The sequence below is a fragment of the Talpa occidentalis genome, unplaced genomic scaffold (assembly GCF_014898055.3).
Source record: "Talpa occidentalis isolate TD23 unplaced genomic scaffold, MPIMG_talOcc4v2.1 talOcc4.11, whole genome shotgun sequence".
Classification (NCBI taxonomy): domain Eukaryota; kingdom Metazoa; phylum Chordata; class Mammalia; order Eulipotyphla; family Talpidae; genus Talpa; species Talpa occidentalis.
In genome coordinates this window covers 4,031,304-4,052,898 of record NW_023601104.1, presented here as the reverse complement: position 1 = coordinate 4,052,898, position 21,595 = coordinate 4,031,304, and the positions used below count along the sequence as shown (strand labels likewise).

General features: G+C 45.7%; 1 protein-coding gene across 1 annotated transcript in view; it reads left to right on the top strand.

The window, feature by feature from the left end:
• The window catches only part of RYR3 (ryanodine receptor 3), a 522,405-nt gene that overhangs the window by 317,106 nt on the left and 183,704 nt on the right, over nucleotides 1-21,595 (top strand). The window contains exons 23-32 of the mRNA XM_054700223.1: nucleotides 358-441; nucleotides 2,033-2,192; nucleotides 3,567-3,714; nucleotides 4,588-4,793; nucleotides 5,351-5,525; nucleotides 13,216-13,424; nucleotides 15,150-15,325; nucleotides 16,184-16,220; nucleotides 17,670-17,833; nucleotides 20,951-21,116. Coding sequence (XP_054556198.1) covers nucleotides 358-441; nucleotides 2,033-2,192; nucleotides 3,567-3,714; nucleotides 4,588-4,793; nucleotides 5,351-5,525; nucleotides 13,216-13,424; nucleotides 15,150-15,325; nucleotides 16,184-16,220; nucleotides 17,670-17,833; nucleotides 20,951-21,116 — 1,525 coding nt within the window. The remainder of the gene's footprint in view (nucleotides 1-357; nucleotides 442-2,032; nucleotides 2,193-3,566; nucleotides 3,715-4,587; nucleotides 4,794-5,350; nucleotides 5,526-13,215; nucleotides 13,425-15,149; nucleotides 15,326-16,183; nucleotides 16,221-17,669; nucleotides 17,834-20,950; nucleotides 21,117-21,595) is intronic.

Sequence of the window (21,595 nt, the reverse complement as noted above, 5' to 3'; positions counted from 1 at the left end):
ATTAAATCAAGCATAAGGGAAAATTATGCTATCAAGTGATGTGGTAAGCAGCAGATGCACATGGCTGCAGCTGGCATCAAACACTATGATGTTGCCATGGCTACAACATCACTAGATGATAGGAAGTTGGGGGCCACCTTCATATATGCTCTTCATTGTTGACTGAAACAACTTTACACAGTGCTTGACTATACTGTGTCCAATTGTGGCTGAAACTTTTACTATCTGACCTTTACAGAAACTGGCAACCCTTGGTCTCGGCTGTTTGTTTTTATCCACTCACTTGCAGGTTAGGGACTTGCTGTTCTTTCCCTGGCAGTTACTTAACCCTTTTCTTCTTCCTCTGTTACGTCACAGGACCCTCCTGGCCCTGGGATGCCACATTGCCCATGTTAATCCGGCTGCTGAGGAGGATCTCAAAAAGGTCAAACTGCCCAAAAAGTAGGTTTCTTTTAGTGGCTGAAGATTTTAATGCTCCTGTCTGAAACTTTTTTCTTAAACTCATGCACAAAGGCACGTGTCAGCTCCAGGTACTTGCGATTTCCAGATCAGGATGGCTCCTCCCGCTGCTGAGACAGCATTAAAATCCCCAGAGAGAAATCTGTTGAAGTCCCTGTTTTCAGGTCCCCCCTCTCTTTGCTCACTACCGTTTGTTTGAAGCAAAGAAATGTGCTCTCAGTTGGGTATACTCTCTTTGGTCTCTAAGGATAGCAGTTGGCACAGGTGCTTGAGAATGGTTGGTAGCCACAGCTACCAAAGATTCATTCCTCTGGCCTTGGGCCAGTCTTTATAAGTCCCCTGTTGACATGGGTGTCTCTGCCAGGATTTGAGTTTGCTCCGTAAATCTGCATGTGCCCTCCTCTCCCTGTCGCCCTGTATATTCAGTCACATGTGCTTGCACATTCAGACCCATGCCCACCGGTGCATCCCATAGCTGGTTCCCTCACTCTCCCTCATCTGTGCCAGCCTTAGTGTGCAAGTAGTCACAGACTGGCATCATACTAACTTACGAGCCAAGTGGATGCCAGCTTTAATCAAATTCTTATATTTCCCGTTATCCCTGTTAAACTGTGCAGCTGATAATCTCTACTCTCAGAGGTAGCTCTTGGTGCTGAGAACACCACCTCTAAGGGCAGCCTGCTGGCTGAGTCTGTGGAGGCCAGTTCTCAAAATCAACACCTGCTGACTCTGCCCAAGTTTAAATGTCTGGAAGTTGGAGAAAGGCCAGTATCCTTTGCCTGCAGTAACCCCTTATCTCATGCTGCTCAGAGGCTCCAGGGTAGAATGAGGCCCGGTCTTCAAGGCATCACATTTTGGCTCCTGCACTGACCTGGGCAGTTGGAAGTCCTGCGGCAACAGGCACCTCTGAACTCACATCCCACGTGGCTGTGATGAGCTGCCCTGGTCCTCTCTGCACACACCATGACCTCTACCTGGACTCATATTGAGTTTTCGCCCATCTTCACATTATCTATCAAATTATTTGTCAGATTACAGACATCTGAGGCTCTAACTTCTGACCCAGATAGCTCACCACAAAGGTCGCTTCAAAGCACATAAATTCTCTAATTTTTGTTTTCAATTCCCAAGGTAAAGTTTTAACTTTCTAATGCCAAGGTATCATTCTGTGCTGATTTATAAGAAACCATTTGGCTCAAGAGGCTGTCTGTGCCAATCTGGTTAGAACCTTTTGTATTTTTGAAGTGGTGTGAAAGAGTTGATAATGTTTCGGCATGCTGAATATGCCCATCATTTGTAGGAGTCCTTAAGTAATTTTCTTAGAAATAAGAATGGATTTAACTAACCATCCGCTTTCTCCAGCTGTCTCATTTGAATCTGTGATGCGCAGCTGACAAGAAGTATAGCAGGTTAGGGGCTCCATCTGTGGCCCTGAAATAGGACTGAAGGGTAGAACCTGTGACTGCAACCTTATTTGTGTACTATTCTTACTATGTGCTATTGATCTAAAACCTGGAATGGGGGAGTTCATTCAGGTCTGTTCAAAATACATATCTTTTTCACTTACTTGTAGCTACATGATGTCCAATGGCTATAAACCAGCCCCTTTGGATTTGTCTGATGTGAAGCTGTTACCTCCTCAAGAAATTTTAGTGGATAAGCTTGCAGAAAATGCACATAATGTTTGGGCAAAAGACAGAATAAAACAAGGATGGACCTATGGCATTCAACAGGTGAGGAGCGCTGGGTCAGGCCTGCTATAAAAGTTAATGATCATCCATCAAAATGCCATTTTGCTTTTTGGTGTTAGATTGGAAGGTGGAGGTTGCCCTTGCACTTTATCCCTCTTGCCTCAGCACAGCACATTCGTTATTTATAGAATCATGGGACTGAGCAGAATTTGTAATGGTCACCTGGATATTAACTCTGGGCACAGTTCCAGTGTTGCAGAAATGGATAGGCTTGCCTGTCCTTTGTTAGTCTAGTTCAGTTGTGACCATGGTGTCCCGTGCTTGTGCTACTGCATCTTCGCTCATTCCCTGTCTTGCTGCTTTGCATCAGGGAAAGTTGAGCTCTCCTGCCTTTCTTCAAGGCCAACATCACTGCTCCATAGCATAACTGGGATGCTTCCAAGTAAATGCCAATGAGAGTAAAAAGAGGGCATGCTAGCCCAGGAGAGGGAAAACTAGCCTGCTAAGAAGCCTGTAACCCACCCCCTCAACTGCACCACTTCAGTCCCCTGGGGCAATATTTCTGGGCAGAGTTCTTAACTTGAGCAGAGGGTCAGCAAGGAATTAGATGGTGTTTAGAGTCTGGGGCCAGCCCCAAAGCTTCTGGCATGCCTCTCTTCCTGAGGGCATCCCTCATCTCGGTAAGTGCCAGGGATAGTATCAGGAAAGCTCAGGGGTGACTCTGGTGCACACATGTTGATTCACATCTGAACCTCTGAACCTGCACCTTCTGGAAGCAGAAAGGACCACATCTGTGGAACAATAACAGGATAGGAAGTAGGGGGTTCAAAGCAGCGTGTCATCTATATTCACTTATCATGACTTATCAGTGCAATTGCCATTATTATCTGCTTACAACCCACCCCTCCAAGGACCTGAGGAAAAGTGAAACGTGCACATGTGCCTGCTATAATAAAATGGAGCCTCTGTGGCTCTGCCCCTTTCCAGGTGTCCCTCTATAAATACAGAGTCTCTTGCTGATGTTTCTCTGTTAAGAGGCCATTGTGAGGAGGCTATAACAGTTTAATCTTTGGCAGGATCATCCATAGGGGAATAGTTACACAAATCCCCATCTGCTTCGCCTTGAGAGTGAAGGTTTGTAACTAATTTCATGACACTTTATTTTATTTACAGGCTGGCATTATTAAAATGTGTTCTCTAATGCTAGCTTTGAATATTAGTAAAATTTTTCCACTTCTTTAATCCTGAAGAGAAATGGCAAATATGTACTTTGCTAAATATCAGGACACCAGGGGAAGAGCTGTTAGACTTACATGAGAAAGCCAAGGGTGTTGCTGGGAATATGTGAGTGGGACAAGCTATTTGTAAAGACAAAATGTATCTTCTCAGCACCTTTTTTTTTCTGGCTTCACCTAGGATTTGAAGAACAAAAGGAATCCCCGGCTGGTGCCATATACATTGCTGGACGAGCGAACCAAGAAGTCTAACAGGGACAGTCTCCGCGAAGCTGTCCGGACATTTGTTGGATATGGATACAACATAGAGCCATCAGATCAAGAGCTAGGTAAGGAGCTGATAATGTGAATTCCACCACAGTTTGCTGAAAACATTCTCTTCTGGGGAAAAGCTAACTTCAAATAGGTCTGACTTGCATTATCAGAGATGATACTATTGGCCAAGCACACCAAACTAAATGGTGTGTTTTCAGAAGCCAGGTAGAGAAAGGGACAACCGTGGTTGTTCCTAAAACTGTCTCCCATTGGTAGATTTTTCCATGATGAGCACTTCTGTGACTCAGTTCTACAGACAGAAGTTCCCAGCCAGGGTAGCTTCACTTTTTAAGATAGTCACAAAAACAAATTACCTTTTTCTCTCACTTTCCAAACATGTGACTATCACCTGACTTTTGAACAGGCAATAGCATCTCTAAATTCTAACACTGAGTCATCTCACCATCGTGTAATTGATTAGCAGGCCATTGCCTTCCAAGGAGGGTACCATGGGCCATCAGAGCCATATCACACACGCAGTTGAGGGGATGAATTTGGAGTAAGATGGACCTGGGTTCAAATCCCTGCTCTCCTCAGTTGGTTGCCTCTGGAACCTTGAACAAGTGATTTAACCTCCTGAGTTTCAATTTCTTCATCTGTAAAATACCAGCAGTGCTACTGACCTCATCAGGTTATTGAGAGGAAAACCTGAGATATAGTCTCTAGGACCTACTAAAAGCAATCATTCAGTAAGTAGTATCATATTATTATGATATGATATGATGATGATGATGATGGATGATATTATAAGCAGAGTGTTTTAATGGGAGCGCTATCATCAGTCTTAGTTGATGTCACATTCTTTTGAAGACTGCTACCTAGTAATTTAAGATTTATGTTCTCTCTTTCCCGCCTACATCCTCTGGTCCCTGTCCTTCTCATGATAGCTGACCCTGCTGTGGAGAAAGTCAGCATAGACAAGATTCGATTTTTCCGGGTAGAGCGGTCTTATGCAGTGAGATCTGGAAAGTGGTATTTTGAGTTTGAGGTGGTGACCGGAGGAGACATGCGTGTTGGCTGGGCCAGACCAGGCTGTCGGCCTGACATTGAGCTGGGGGCCGATGACCAAGCCTTTGTGTTTGAAGGAAGCAGGGTGAGTCTCCATAGCATCCACATGTCCTTGACCCAAATTTTACTTCGCCCAACATTTCCCCGGGAATTAGAAGTACTGAATGTCAGGATCTCGGACTTCCTGTGTGCCTGGCCACCACCAGTGCTTAAATTAGACTGTAGAACTTTTATCACCTAGTGACTATCGCTTTGCTCAGGCAAAGGGGAATAGTGTATGTCCACATCCTTTCTGTGATCACCTCCATATCTGCTCTCACCCCTGAGTCTATTGCCTCTGCTTCAGAACAGGCTCACAGAACACCATGAAGTATGTAGGGAAATCTTACCACTTAACCCAAGAAGGGGTCTGCTTGAGATCACAGATGGTGAGGCATTAGGGAACTCTGGCCACATTTTCTGATGAAGTGTGTATATCTCAGCTTCACTTCCCTGCAAGAGAGTCCTTGTTGGAGAGGCAAGTGCTTTGTAGAAATCAGACACTACTACCAGTTTGGAGAAGTTACTCATGTGGTCATGTCTTCAGCTTGGGAGGGCTTCTAAGAATTCCATTTCTCTAAGCTCTGGGATCTTGTTTTCTAGGGCCAGCGTTGGCATCAAGGGAGTGGGTATTTTGGACGTACCTGGCAGCCAGGAGATGTGGTTGGATGTATGATTAACCTAGATGATGCCTCAATGATCTTCACATTGAATGGGGAGCTGCTGATCACCAACAAAGGCTCTGAACTTGCCTTTGCTGACTACGAGATTGAGAATGGTAAATCTACCACCTTCCCCCCATTCCAGCTCCATGAGTTGAAGGAAAATCCAGGGAGAACTGGGTGAGCTCTTCTACCTCTTATTTAGGGCACCCTGTCTTTTGCATATTTGAAACCCTGGTGGTGAAGACTAAACCTTAAGCTATCATTTTGAAGAAGCAAGACAAATAATAGTGATAGTTGGTATGTGTGGCATAAATAGAAGTTCTGAACTTCCAGAAAGATTGACCAAGCAGCTCTCTCATTCCTTGTGCCATGCCCTGGCATGCAAAGGTTTCCCAGTATTACAAAGGAGTTGCTAATTGCATGTGGACTGGTGTTCCCGGAATGAGAAGAAAAGCCAGTGAATTAAAGAATTATCCTTTTATTCCGATTTAAATTGTCAGTCTACATGTTTATGTAACTGAATATGATGTTTTGATGAGAACCATTGAAACACAAAAGTTCAACCTAACCGTTGCCTTGAATGAAACATAATTTATTTTGAGATTTAGACATGCTGCGCCGTTGGACTTATTAATGGCCGTGCATAGACCACAACCAGGGCACAAGGGAACAATTGCAGCTTCTCATTTGCTGTCTACATAACCCCATCGCATCCGCAAGCTTGTCGGCATATAGGAGAAGCCGCCCTGAGCTGTGCCCTCGACAAATAGTGTGGTTCCCCCAGTCTTGGCTTCGTTTCTCTGCCTTCACTTTCTTGTTTCCACCAGAAAATAAGAAGATAAGCTACATCATTTCCAACACCCTAGGGATAAAATTCTATGGCAATCACTTCGTGCTCACTATGTGCACATCCCTGTGCTGGGTGTAGGGTCACTCTGCTTCTTCGCTGCAGGTCAGGATGAGGCAGAGTAGTGGTGTAGGGAAGGGGCTGCTCTGGGTCAGGACACCTGGGCTGTCCTCCTGCCTCCACCCATCCCCACCTGCAACATTTTGGATTGACTTTATTTAACTTTGCATCTCATTGCCCCTTCTATAGATGATTAGGATTCCTGGTAGTTTTGAATTCCTATACTCTACAAAAGGAAACAGTCCCCACCTGGAAAGCTAAAAAAGATAAAACTGCGTAGGCAAGAGCTGCACAAATGCCCTAAATAATCATAGAAAATAGGATTTATGGAGTGTTTTAGCTTTCTATATCACTTTCACACTTTTTACCTACTGTCTGCAACAGGCATAACCAGTTGTACCTTAGGAGAGCTTTAAGGATTTTTCATATTTGAGGAAATAGATAGGTTGCAAGTCAGTGTTTTTTTTCTAGAAAGACAGGATGACTGAAGCCAGTTAGGGTCATTTTTAATGCCCTCTGAGAAAGGTTTAAAATCAAAGTTTTGAGAAAAATTCTATTTTTTAAGACAAAGACAGACATTGCCAGCAGAGCAAAAAAGGGGTGTGGTGTTCAGAGACTTACAAAGGAAAGTAACAGGTGGGGACAGGCACGGTGAGACAAGCTATCTCCTGACAATGCTATTAGGAAAAACATACTGGCCTAGTACCCACTGCAAGGAGTACTGTCTTACTGAGGCCAGGAGGAAAACAAAGTTCTAGAGGATTCAGGCTCATTCCCAAGGAGAATGCTTCTCTGGGGTAGAAAGAGGCCAAAGACTAGACACCTATGAAGTCTTGACGTAATGACAAGGAGGAGATAAGCATGTTGTCTGTTGAGCTGAGTTATAGAACATTGTAAAGTCCAAAGCCTCGCTGCTCAAGGTGTGAGTCACTTGCTGGAAATGCAGAATCTCAGGCCCCACGCCAGACCTACTGCATCCAAAACTGCCTCTGAACAAGATACTGGGTGGTTTGTGAATTCGGTACAAAAGTGAGTGACCATGGTACTAAGGGGTTCATTTTCTAATTGTAAAAAGAAAAAAAGATGAAATATAACAAATATAACAAGGCAACTCACTGTGCAAAGCAGGGGCTTAGAAATGGCAGTGACTGACACAGGATGAACATTCTCGAAGAATGGATTGGAACCAAATGTTTGATAAAGAATATGAGCTGCTGTAAGGAGAAGACTCTTCCCTCATGGGCTGTAACTGGAGTAGCAGTGCAGAATCAGGAAACTTCAGGAAAAGGTGATATAGTTTGGAATACATGTGTCTGCGATGATGATGAAACTGAAAAGATAAGGTGCAGGTTGGAACCTGAGCCTGTATACTGAGGCTCTGGCTTTTCTTTGAAAACACTTTTAATACCTGATCTGGCCAAACGCCCTTGGACGTCACTCTCTTGGAAATGGGGGGAACAGATGAGGAGCAATGGAGGCTGTTGCGGGTTTTTAGCAGAGGAACACAGTAACAGAGAGGAGTGTTTTCGGAGAATTCTGTTGCAGTGAAAGCGATACATGAAGACCTTTTGTGTACAGAGACATGATTTGACCTTCACAACAACAAAGTCTATTATTATCACAGAATTGGACTGTATTATGTTAATGCATTATACCACACTGTTGTATCACACTGTAATAACACAGAGACAAGATAATTGGAGCGCTCTTGCAGTTCTGCGATGGCTTAGGAGTTAGTGGAAGGGCAGTTGGAAGATGTCTGCATGTCATTTGATAACAATAGCCCAGAGGCCTGGAATCATCATACGGCATCTCTCTGTTCTCTGCAGAAGGTAGAAAAAGGCACAGTTCTTGCCTTGAGCTCTTAGGGAAATTATCTACTGAAAATAAAACATTTTGTGCATTGTAGCCCCCAGGAAAGCATCACCCCCTATATTCTTGTGTTCTGATCACAGCCTCCCAGCCATGATCCAGGCCATTATGCCGGTGGGAGTTGGGCCATAGAAAGTTTTTAGTTTGGGGAGGGCAGGGAGCAGGCATTACAGTTCATGGCGGTTCCCCCCCCACCCCGGGTGTCTCCATCCTCTTCTTTTTTTTAAGATTTATTTATTCATGCATCCAAGAACTGGGGTACAGGCCAGAGGTGTAGGGGGGTGAGAGGATTCACCAGAGACAGAGTGGGGAACAGAACAGGCAGACTGACTGAAATACACTGCTGAGGGGGGCAGCGGGCGCGGCAGGAGAGGTCTGCTGTGCCAAGTGGTTTGCTCCCTGGCCAGCCGGGCATCAAACTCATGCTGCAGAGGCTGTGGATAGCTTCTCAGTACTGTGCCTAACCCCTTGTGCCATCAGGGAGGCCCCTCCATCCTCTTCTGTATCAGATGGGTACTCTGCTGCATCAGCCTTCTCCTAATTGTTTCCTATCTGTTCCCTGCCTGAACCCCCTCAGCCCTCAGAAGCCTCCATGGTGAAACCTTTGCAATTCGTCTTCTCTTTATCCTATTTAAAGGAAAAGATAAAATACTGAACATCCTCTTAGAGCTCAGACTGTGACATCTGGAAGAGGCTTTGGTGCCCGTTCCTGTGCTGCCTCTCTGCTGGGCACTCCCCTGAGGCACATCACATCCTCCTGCCATGGCTTCATTGTCTGCAGGGCCAGACTTCCAGGCTATTGCTCCCATCAGCCTATTGGTGTTTAACAGATCCCTCAGCTCTGCTGGCAGCACTTCCATGGGCAGCAGATGAAACTTACTTGCAGGAAGAGTCACCGCCATCTGCACAAAGCAGAGTGGTACGAAGGGTCCCCTGTCGCTTTCCCTCTACACGGTTGCTCTGTTTCAGAAAGTGACTTTAGCAGGGACCTCGTGTTTCCTGTGTCTTCTAGAAGACTTATGACCATCTCGGTGCTGCCCCTGAGCCCCACCACCACAGGAAATGGAAATTAATGGGTAAAATAATTGCTGCTGGAATGAGGCTCTCAGAAACACCCAGGAATGGTCTCAGAGTCATCTTGCCACCTCTCCAAGGTCTCGGTGATTCCGTTACTGGCAGGGATTTGCTGTCGTGCCTTTCTTCAGTTGGAAATGGATTAAAATTAGAATGAACTATGGTTTAGATTTTCTGGAGAACTGGTTTTTTTCCAAGCACCTGCATTAGAAAAATGACCTCTTGGCTACTCACCTCTCTTCATAACTACAAAACTAGTGTGAGGTCTTGTGTTACAAAGTTTATCAGAAACTGAAGCCCTAAGTGGAATTGCATGCATGTGGACTTGCTGTCCCTGTCCTGAAACAAGACCTCTACCACATCTAGGTTCCAGATAATGCAACTTTCCTCTCAAACCTCTTCAAAGATGTTGGCAGGTAGGGAAGGAGGTATTGCTTTCCCCTTTATTGTCCCATCATCTTTTGCAATCTCCTTCAAAGCTGTGGGTTCATTGGGGTGTGTTCAAGGTGAAAATACTTCTTAGGAGAGTTGGTGCTCAATGTAACCCAGGTCAATTCCAGGGGGACATGTGGCTTCTTGTGAGAAGCACCTCTTTCCTTCTGAGGGGCCGGACTGCTGTGTAGTCATGGAAGCCAACCACTAGAAGTCACTAGTCAACTACATGACATTTAGCAAAATATTTTGAAGAGTAGAGGAACAGTTAGTCACAAGCCAGTCATTGTAGGTAAGAATTAGAAAGGAGGCAGCCTGGCCTCTGACCCCACAGCTGGCTCTGCCTCCTTGGTGGCCTTGTTCACATGCTTTCCAGGTGACAGAACAAGCTCTTCTCTTGCTAAGCCTTGATGTCCTTACCTCAAAAATGGAAATAACGATGAGATAAATCTGTGGAGCAGTAAGCCCAATGCCTGGCAATTGATAAATATTTAGCTGTTGTGGTTTATCATCCTTGTTCCTCCTTATGGATCATGCAAAATTAAAAAGTTCCATGAAACTTTAATACTTCAAGTGAAAAATTGTACAAATGTAGAGGTCATCATTAGCTGGAACCTCTCCTCCACATGTAGGAAACTAATGAAATTCATCCAGCTCTCAAATATCCTTCCCCTGTAGAAAGTGCTTGGTGCATTGGTGGGGGAGTGGGGGGTTGGGGGGGTGGTTTATCCTCACACTTTGTCCTTGTGGGGGGCTTTTCTGACTCAATCCTTGGTTTTTAGCTTCTCCTCTACTCCTTTCCAGAGCTGTCCCAGCTGTGCCCACTTAACCCCCAGGAGGTCCCTGATCCTCTTTCCCTCTCGTTGCTTTCCCATCCATGACTTCTTGCTCTGTCTTTTCTCCTGCAGTGCCCAGCTCTCCCCTGTGGAGCGGGCTCCTGCCCCATAGAGGCAGCATGTTACCCTGTGATGAGTGCAGACCTCTGACCAGGGCCATAACTGCTGTTTAAATCAGGGGCGCTCACAGCCTGTATATTCACCCGCCCCTGCCACACTGACAGGCAGCTGCTCTATGAGTCAGAGTGTGTGGGCTCTTAGCCCTTTTTGTCACTTGCCCTTCTCATGACCTTGGTCAAGTCTGATAGCTCCTCAGGTCTTCAGTTTTTATTCTGTGAAGTCCCATCCCTTCTGTTAATAGCTTAGGATGACAGGGAGGCCAAGCTGTATAGAAAGAAGTCTTCATGCAAACATTGCCCCTTCTGTATGGATCTTACCTTTTCTGTGGGTCTGTGACTAGGAAGTCATTCAAATGACCTGAGTCGTTCAGAAGGCCTCATCCTTGCTTCTACCCACTCAGGCTTTTGCACCTGCAGCTCACTTATTCTGCCATTGAAGTTCAGCAAGATGAGAGAAGAGAAATTTTCTCTAGATGTCCTATCTTGGCTCACACCAAAGCTCAAACACTTGCTGATCATGACTGTGGTCATTTTCAGGGTGGGGCTACCCCCTTAACAGAAGCCAGAATACTGTCTTGGAGGTCAGGGGTGCTTTACAGCCAACATCCCTCTTGCATATTCCATTTCTTGTTGCCCCCACTTCTGTAAGTTCCCTGGGATCAAGACAGTTTCTTTTCCTTTCTTGACATCACTCATAGCACATAGAGAGTAAAGCCTCTGTCCCAATGGGGGCCCAGCAAGTGTTGCCAATAAGCAACCCTTATTCCACTCTGGAGTCTTATTTTCAAAGATTTTTATTTATAAAAACGTCTGTGTATACAGAGGACGATTCCATCTATCACAGTTCGTAAGCCCAAAAATGCCAGAAGCACATACAGAGCTCTCAGGAGGGGGCACGCCTGGCTCCCTGTCTGACTGGCAGGTTCAGCTGCCTCTGGGGGGGCCACGGCTAGAGCCACCAGTCCACCCCCAGACTCCCTGGCCCTGAGAAGAAGCTCTTCGTACAGACATCACCCCTGTTCTTCAAGGATCCCATTAGGGCTTTCTCGTTAGAAACATTTCTCAGTAGTCTTGAGAATGAGCTCACAGTTTCTGAAAGCAACCAACGTAGCTGCGCGGTGTTACTTCGGTGACTATTTGCATAGCAGCTTTGTGGCTTAGGCAACAGTACACAAGCACCTGCCTAGGAAAAGGACATGTCAGCTTTAGTGTGCATTACTTAAAGCTCTGTTGGGCATTACCTCTCCCCAAATCAGCCTTTAAATCTCCCCTTAAACAAACAGTGCTATCCTAGGAACAATGCCAGGCTTCTTTGGGGCCTCCAACCCCAGTTTAACACTCCCCTCCCCTCCGCCTGGGAGAGCCCGGCCCTTCTGAGTGCTCCCAGCAGTCCCAGCTGTCCTCCGGCCGCCTGCCTCCTACATCCTCCCACATTCTCCCAGATCCAACATAATTAGTGCTTTCCCAGCTCTGCCAATTTGTTGGCCCACAATTATGATTTATAAATAGCCTACAAACAAGATCGCCAATTTGAACTTCTGCATAGCCGTTTTTTAACACCATGAGGATCTAGAAGTGAGCTTGAAGAAACAATAACTGTAGGCAGGAAGGAGAGGCATTTTCTACAGCACTGGCTTGGGGCGCTAACTTCTCTGCTTATGTTGGACCTGCAACCGTAGCATAGGAGGATAGGGAACTTATAAAATGTGTTTTGGAGGGGGCCTCCCCAGTGGCGCAGCAGTTGAGCGCTGGGTTGCGAAGCTGCCCGCAGCCTCTGCAGCGCCAGTTCGATCCCCGAAGCTGCCTGCAGCCTCTGCAGCGCCGGTTCGATCCCCGGCCGCCGGGCGTGGGTCTCACATGGCGCGCAGACCTCTCCTGCTCCCCTCAGCAGTGTACTTCATCAGTCTGCCTGTTCTGCTCCCTCTGTGGCTCTGGTGAATTCTCTCACCCTCCCGCGTTTCTGACTGTACCCAGTGCTTGTATAAATAAATAAATCTAAAAAAAAAAAAAAAAGTGCGTTGGAAACAACCAAATCATATTTCTATCATCCAACACTTGTTGGATGGAATCATCCTCTCAAAACTGGCAGAACTACCAGGCAGCACGCTCACCTCACTGCAAATGTGGAGACTAAAAAAAACGGGAGGCATTTTGTACCAAATTGTTCTTTAGGCTTCCATAGTGTTTTCTTTCTGGCAGTGGTTAAAATTTCCCAGAGCGTAGTGATCAATCTTAACTCAGATATAAAGAATTTCACTTTTTGTCTTTTTTGGTTTACTTTTCCAGCTGATATGTATGTCTTAAGAATATTCTTAGCTGTTGTTTGTTTTTCCCCACATTGTCTTGAATCAAACTGGCCTTTCTTTCCCATAAACCAAGAACAGCCGTAGGCTCCATGTGACCTCCTGTTGTTGAGTTTATGTGCCAGGAAGGACGACCAAGGATGATGTCCCATCTTTCCTACTGGGACCCTGAGCCATAAAGGAAGCAAAGGTCCGGCTTCCTCCCAGCTGGCTGGGGTGGTACTGAGGCTGACGCAGGGCTCTCTCTGGCCATTCTTCAGGCTTTGTGCCCATCTGCTCCCTGGGACTGTCTCAGATTGGCCGCATGAATCTCGGGATGGATGCCAGTACCTTCAAGTTTTATACCATGTGTGGCCTTCAAGAGGGCTTTGAGCCTTTTGCTGTCAACATGAACCGAGACGTTGCAATGTGGTTCAGCAAGCGCCTCCCAACATTCGTCAACGTGCCAAAGGATCATCCACATATAGAGGTAACCTTACTCTCTGTGGGTGGCCCTGCCAGAGTAGGTGGGTCAAGGCACTAAGCTCTGGCTAATGCCCCTGTCAACAGTCAGCCACATACCTAAGTCCTTGCCACGGCTGCTTACCAGTCACCTCTTCGCTGACCCTCAGAGCTGTAGCTGGAGGCGCCTTAATTAAGGCAGCTCGGTGGCATCTTACAAATGGCAATGACCTTGTAGATACAACTTTGCAGACGGAGCCCCAGTCTTTGAGCCACTGTGTTTTCTCCAGGTGTGCCGGTGCTGGTCTTGTCATAGCAGTATCATATCCAAGGACCTTAAGTTTTGCTTTCCCTAAAATTCTGTTGAGGTGTGAAGCTATCTATACTCCTGAAACTTAAATAGTATTGTAAATCAATGTCAAATCAATAAAAAACAGTTGTGTACCTGTGCTCAAGTTATCTTACAACTCATTTTTGATGCTCATAATTTAATGTCTTAGACTCTGTTTAACTTCTGCAGAAGTATTTCCCATATTTTCAGCTGAGGTATAGCTGACTGTGATGCTTGCGTATTGTAAGGGAAGCCGAGAGGACCCAAAGATTGTAAGGAGCCTGATTTGGGTTCTGGGGCTCCATCGGCTTGCGTCTGCTTCACCCATGCCCAGCTTGCTTTCCTCATGGCGTGGGATGTGGGAGGGGCTGATGGAGCGTCAGACAGACCAGCTCCACTGAAACATAAGATTCAGGGCATCACTCCTACCCGACTGTAAATCCCCTTTACTCGCCTCCCAATCTAAATTCGACAAGCACCAACGCTTAAGCTCCTTTCACTCACCATCTTAAATAGTAGAGACTTCTTTTTCTCTCTTTTTCTATATGGCTGTTACTTTAGGAATCCGTCTCACAAGCTCTTGGAGGTTATGAACCTTTGGCAAACTGAAGGACTGTAGATACACTCCATTTAGGAAAAATTTACAAACTGCACAAAAATATTCATAGGCCCCAGGATAGGAACTATACTCTAGAATGCAGGGAGAAGTTCTCAGATCATAAAAATATTATTATAAATCTCAGTTTATGCCCTTTGCCCTCTCCCCCCCACACACATTAGGTATTTTGAAAATCCAGTTTTGATCTTGGATCCTCCAGCCTGGCCCCTATAATGCTGTGCCCTGGTACAGGAAATTTCTTCAGTGTTGAGAGTAGCTTTCAGGAGGCTCAGCACTCAGTCTGTGACTGTGGCAGATGTGGGAGATGCAACCTGGGAGGCTGCACCCTCCGAGGGAAATCCTCTGTCTCTTCTTGCTTTGGGATTTCCTTAGCCATTTCCTTAGCCATTTCCTTAGCCCTTTCCTTAGCCATTCTCATTCCCATTGACCAGGACAATCTTTGAAAAGATTTTCTCCTTTAGCCATTTGCCCTTGATCTGAGAAGTCAGCCTTGGTGGACGCCATACTGCATCACCCAGATACTAAATCCCCTCCCCCCATGTCTTGTACCCCTTCTCTACCCTTGATACTGCTGAAAACCCAGTGGGCATGCTTTTAAATCTCCAGTTTCTCCATGTAGAGACAGATGTGCTGTATTCTACAGGGCAGGGCCCACAATGAGGGTAATGCATTTGCCATCACTGGTGACAACTTTTATGGTTTGCAAAAGCCTTGGCTATATGTAGTATCAATGAGAGAAGGAGGGACGGAGGCAAGGTCAGGTCCCTGGGTATGTCAGGGTGATAAACTTGTGATGTTTCCAGGTCATGAGGATCGATGGCACCATGGACAGCCCTCCATGCCTCAAGGTGACCCACAAGACGTTTGGCACACAGAATAGCAATGGCAACATGATCTACTGCCGCCTGAGCATGCCTGTCGAGTGCCACTCCTCCTTCAGCCACAGCCCCTGCCTGGACAGTGAGGCTTTCCAGAAAAGGTGAGGGCAAGGATGCCAGGGCTACTCTTTATGTCTGCTATAAACTGGTTTTCTGACTACCTGTTTTTTACTCTACCCCTGCGCATCTAGACCTCTATGGATAGGGTTCTCTATCCATATGATGTGTGTGCCTGTACACGCATACCTGCACACGTGTGCTTGTGCGGTGCATACATAAGAGACCACTCAAGGTAAACAATGATCTGATGAAAAAGTTTCCGCTCTTCTTGAGCCCACTGAGTCCCAAGTCTCTTTACAACCTGGCATGCCAATGTTTTCAGAGTCAAAGGAAAGTAAGCGTGTAAGAGGGGACAGTTGTTGCCTTTGGGTGAAATTAGGAACTTCTGGAGGCATATTCATCCTTCTTGGCACGACTGTAGCTGATGTCCATCCCAGCAGCTGTGTGACTCATGAGTAATGTGACTTCTTCCTTCTGATAAGGAATATAGGCCTTGCTATCTTCTTTCGTTTAATGTCTATTTTTAATCATTGATGTATGCCTGCCTGTCTCAAGCTGTCTTGTTCGGTTTTCCCTAGAGTTTCACCATCTACCGAGCTTTAAAACAAGCACAGCTGCTTGAGAAAACAGGGAAAAGATGTATTCAGTGGTATCCCTGCCTTTGTTACTACAATCTGCCCCCTCCCAAATCTAACTTACATCTGGGCTGAGGGATGTCGGCCCTGCCTTATTGTAGCAGGTAATGAATGAACAAGTCCCAAGTCCAGTTAGAATCTATTTTATATAGGAAATAGTTTCCTAAATTTGCCTTCATCATTAAAGGTAGATCAATTGCCTGTCAGAATTGTGGAATCCTCTATACAACTGAATAACTAAAGCCTGGATTATCTTCTCCCCAGGAAACAGATTCAAGAAATACTCTCTCATACAACAACGGTAAGTAAATGTGCTCAATTATGGTTTTAATTATTTGATGCTTTGCTGTGCCTAGTAATATGCCCCTTACAGCAAAGATCTGTCTAGAGATCCTCTTTAATTGCCAATTATTCTATCTTTTAATATCCATCTTGATGTTTCTAGAACCCATGGATGGCATTTCTCAAGCAGGGGGAGACAGTTACTCAGTGCAGAGTGAAAGCTCTACCTGGGGCTCCTAATTGTGCATCATGGTGTACTTGTTTGTTACCATATGCTACCAGGGACCCAGCATTGCCTTTCTGATTAAGATGAACATCAGAAGAAGGAAGGGGGGCTTAGTTTAATCCATTTGTTTGCTCTTTTTTTGGGTAAACTTTCATGAGTCAACTCACCCATCTCTTTGAGCAGTGCCAGGAATGATGTTAAAAGCAATCAAATAAGCAGGAGCTGGGAACCAGCCCAGTCAGAAGGCAACACGGCCTCATTGCTTTCTCTCTTGTATCTTCCTTTAGCACCTGGCACCAAAAAATAAAAAATATTTAGAAGAAACACACATCACCTTGTCTATAAAGTTAATCTTACAATCCAAGTTCATAGGTTAACTGTCACCAGGGAGGAAGCTCTTGTTGCAACAAGTCACACATTGGCATGAGTGGGGCACCGTGTGGCACCTTCCCTTTTAATTCCCCAGCAACCCCATGGAATGGATGGTATTCTGCACTCTGAGTCACAGAGAGGACAAATGACTTGTCCAGGGTCACACATTTAATAGCTGCCAGTACCGGGATTCAAGCCCCAGTGCGTCTGGCTGACCCTGGATCTTCTAATCAGAAAAGTATGACAGACTACTCATAAAAGCAACTTCACCAAGAATAAATATGCTCAATTTCATAAAGAGAATGAGCAGCAGCTTACCTCAGTGCTTTAGCTATTATTATAGTGATACCCTTCATAAATTGTTACAATATTTACCAAGAGCCACTGTAATTCTCAATACTGCCTGTCGTTGAATCCGACACCCGCACTGTGTCTGACTACAGTGTGGGTTTTTTCTTTTGCAGACTCTATTCTGAGACTCCCTTTTCCCCCACTAGGAATTCTCTGACCTTGACTGTTCTCTTTCTCTGAGGACAAGGACAGTTCACAGCCTCCCCTACCCCACCCCTCCACCGGGATCTGGAGAGGTGGTAGATCCTTTGCTGACCATTCTGAGTGGCTGCCACTAATTTCATCGGTGGAATCTTCTAGGTGAAAACAGGAGATTAAATGTCTGATTCCTCAGGTACTAAAATAGAACAGAAAAGGGGAAAAGAAGGAAGCTGAATCCCGTGGTCAGTCCCTCTTCCAAGCCCAGAGTGCAGTGTGTACACTTCCAGGAAATGTGTGCTTTCTAAGAAAAGAGGGCCAAGTGGGCTGTTGCATTATTTCTACCTATTGAACCCACTCCCCTCTGTGGTCTCTCCACAGCAGTGCTACTACTCAATCCGCATCTTTGCTGGACAGGACCCCTCCTGCGTCTGGGTCGGATGGGTGACTCCAGATTATCACTTGTACAGTGAAAAGTTTGACCCGAATAAAAATTGTACGGTGACTGTCACCCTGGGGGATGAGAGAGGCCGGGTTCACGAAAGGTAAGGGGTCCCAAGGGGCAGGGTTGGCTGTGGGACTCTGCCTTCCATCATCATACCCCAAAAGAAGGAAACATCCTAGCTTCTGTTACAAAGGGAAAATGAAGCTCAGGCTTAAAACCCTGAAGCAGTAAATAGAGGGTCCTGGGGTAAGAGAAGCATTTTTGGTAAACATAGAGGTAACTTCATCATACATATTAAAAATGACCCAGAGAAGGGAGATGTGGATGCATGATTGGGAGAGCTGGACTCCCTCACAGAATTTTCTCCATGATTGAAGATGTAATTTCTTCACCAGAACAAGACAGAGAAAAACCCGTGGGTATACTTGAGAGAAGTCGATACAGAAGAAATGTTAAGATGCACCCATCACACAGCAACTGATCAGCTCAGAACTCCCCACCCCGAGAGTTTGTAATGGCTAAAAGCATAAAAAAGTATATAAAACAAGAATATAAAGGAGATGTAGCAAATTTTTGAATAATACTTACTGAATCGAAATTGGGGCTCTTAAGGGAAAGCATGATCCATGCCCTTGCTCTCTCCCCTGACCACCTGAGACACCAAAGTGGCCAGCTCTGCCCCAGAGGCGACCCAGAAGACCAGGCCTTGTTTCTGCCTAACTGAAATTTTGCAGTCTTTTGCCATACAGACATGGATAGAGTGGTAATAAGTTAATTCTCAAGCTGGTCTTTATTCTTAAAGTCCAGAATGTTTTGCAATCAGTGTTGTTCAGATGCTGGCCCATCAAAGGTCAGGCACCACTGCATGTCAGGAGGGACCGTAGTGGGCAGCTGACGAAGAGCACAGACTCTGCTCTAAACGGGATTCCAGGGCTGACTAGAGGTATGACCTTGGACCAGAGACTTAACCTCCCTGGACCCCAGTTTCCTCATCTATAAAATTAAGAATGATAGCTCCAGTCTCATAGTGTTGTGAGGCTTAAATGAGATGATAATGCATAGAAAGTGCCTGGAACAGTCTCTTAATCCATGCGCTCAATAAACATCAACTGCTGTTGTCACCATTACTGAATATCCATCATGTCACCAGACTCCGTGTGGCTGTAACAAGCAACATCTTGGAAAGGAAAGTATGCACGAGCAGTTGACCCATCCAGATTTGCTCTTCAGCCAGAACACAAGGCAGATGCAGCCACCTTGGTTGGGTGTGTGGCTCCAGTTGGCTGCTCTGCCACACCGGACAGATGACTTGATTCATGTAAACCTCAGGGGCTGCATTTATTGTGAAAATGAACTGACACATTAGCATGTAGTGTAAGACTCAGTATAGAGCAGGTGCTCAGTAATTCTTAGTTCTTTGTCTTGCATAATAAGAAATAGAGATAGAATCAGTGCAGAACTGTTTTAGGGCATTTCAAATTTGGGCCCTCACACTCTCACGACTTTCATACATTATTAATTGAATTCTGTAGTAGTCACCAACATATTTAGCACTTTAATCACTGTAAAGCAGTAGTAACATGGTTTCAATTTAAGCTCTATGGAAATCTAGCAATGATTGTAACTCTTTAAAAGAGGCAGTTTGCACCAGTCCTGCCTGCAGGGCATTCACACTGAACAGCCAGCAGCTGGGTAGCTGCAGGAGAAGGGAGGCGAGCAGGTGAACGTATGCTTACAAAGTGGATTTCCAGTCACTGGGGAAAGTGACAGGTTTCTTGAGCCAGAATAAACTTTGGAGAATTGTAGTCAAACCTTGGCTTTACAAATGAGAACACTGCTCTGGGAGCTAAAGCAGCTTTCTGAGTTAACAGTCTGTTGTAGGATCTGTCCCCCACACGGTGCTGACAGCACTTTCCCTGCCCCGACATTGCCCTGGTGTCTTTGCAGCTGAAGACCACAAAAGGAAACCAAGCTGAGTCAGATCTGTGTGACCTCAGGATGTTTAAAGGGGCTGCTCTAGCACCAAGTAAGGGTCTTTCCTAACCTGAAATAAATCACTCCATTGAGCCTCCCTGGTGGCGCAGGGGGTTAAGAGGCAGCCTGTGAAGCTGTCCACAGCCTCTGCAGCACAAATTCAATTCCCCGGCCGGCCAGGGAGCTACCCACATGGTGCAGCAGACCTCTCCTGTCTCGCCCACTGCTCCCCTCAGCAGTGTATTTCAGTAGACCCGCCTATTCTGTCCCCAACTCTGTCTCTGATGAGTCCTCTCACCCCCCCACATCTCTGGCCTGTACCCCAGCTCTTGTGTGCATAAATAAAAATAAAAATCTTTTTTAAAAAAATCACCCCATTACTTAAGGCAACCAGGTCCCTCAGATGATACACACCCACAATGGGCTTCGGAAGAAAACAAACCAACAGCCTCTTGACCAAAACCAGTGTGAGGGGCACATAGAATCACCTCTACCGCCACACCACTTCTCCAAAGCCCAACCAGAGTTTGAAATCTTACTGTTGAGGAATAGGGCTTTGCAGCCTTATGAGTTATGACCATTGGCTATTGAATCTAAATGCCTAAGGAGGAGCTGACATTCCAAGAGTTAGTAGACAGCGAAGTGAGAAAGGATACCCAAGTTGGTGTGAAGAGTGTGGGGACAGGTGTGCCAAACTCCAGGAACTTGGAAAGGCAGTGTAGATTATGGAAGAGGGAGGACATTGAAACCAGTTTGGCCTACTTTGCAAATCTCTCTAAGGAAAGTGGGCCTGACCATGTGTTATACCCTTTTGTCCTGACACAGGACTGGGACACTGAATCCAGGTTTTTGTTCCCATATCTTCCACCAATTCTGTGTATAAGTCCATTGATGATGGCTACCCTCTGCACCTCCATTTCCCATCTCCAAGGTACCAATGCTACCATCCCTATTCTATTTCAGAAAGTAACATTGAGCCTAGAAATAGTTAACCTAAACTTTGTGCTCTCTGGAAGGAAGTAGCCCAATTGATTGCCAGATCCCTAACCTGAGTAATTTGTACCTGAGTGAACTGGGCTGAGTTGAATGGATTCATTTACGGAAAGAAAAAAAAAAAACAAAAAACAACTTGGGGCTGATTGGAAAGTTCCACTGCAAGGTTTCTGGAGCATTTCATTCCTGAGTCTTGATTACAAACTGCCCCAGTCCAGCTTTTTTGTCTTTTCCTCTCTTTGGCTCTTAGTGTGAAGCGCAGCAACTGCTACATGGTCTGGGGTGGGGATGTTGTGGCTACTTCCCAAAGATCAAGTCGGAGCAATGTGGACCTAGAGATCGGCTGCCTCGTGGACCTGGCAATGGGCATGTTGTCCTTCTCTGCGAATGGGCGAGAACTCGGCACCTGCTACCAGGTAGGGCTGCTGCTGGAGCTGGGACAGTGGCTCCCAGGCCTGTGTGTATACAGCTCTGTTCCTCACTCCTCTCCATAGTCGGCGCCCCCTGCCTGTGAGCCCACATGGCTCGTGCCTCCTAGAAAAACAAATAAGCAACCTGATTTTGTCCAAAGAGGGGGCATGGCTAATCAGATATGGAGGTGCTTTTTCTAGGACTTTTCCTGCAATGAGCTCATTTATTCCAAAAGTATTTCTTGTGCAACTTTCATACACTATCCAAGATGCAGATCTTGAAAGGTGGACTTCCATGCTCAAAATTCAGACCTATAAAAGCTGATTAAATGGCCCCAGATTTGCCCTTTGCAACAAGTTATTCTCACTCCCTATGGATTCTTACAGGATTCTTTATATTTTTTTTAAAGATTTATTTATTTATTTATAAAGCATTGGGTACAGTCAGAAGCGGGGGAGGGTGAGAGAATTCACCAGAGCCAGAG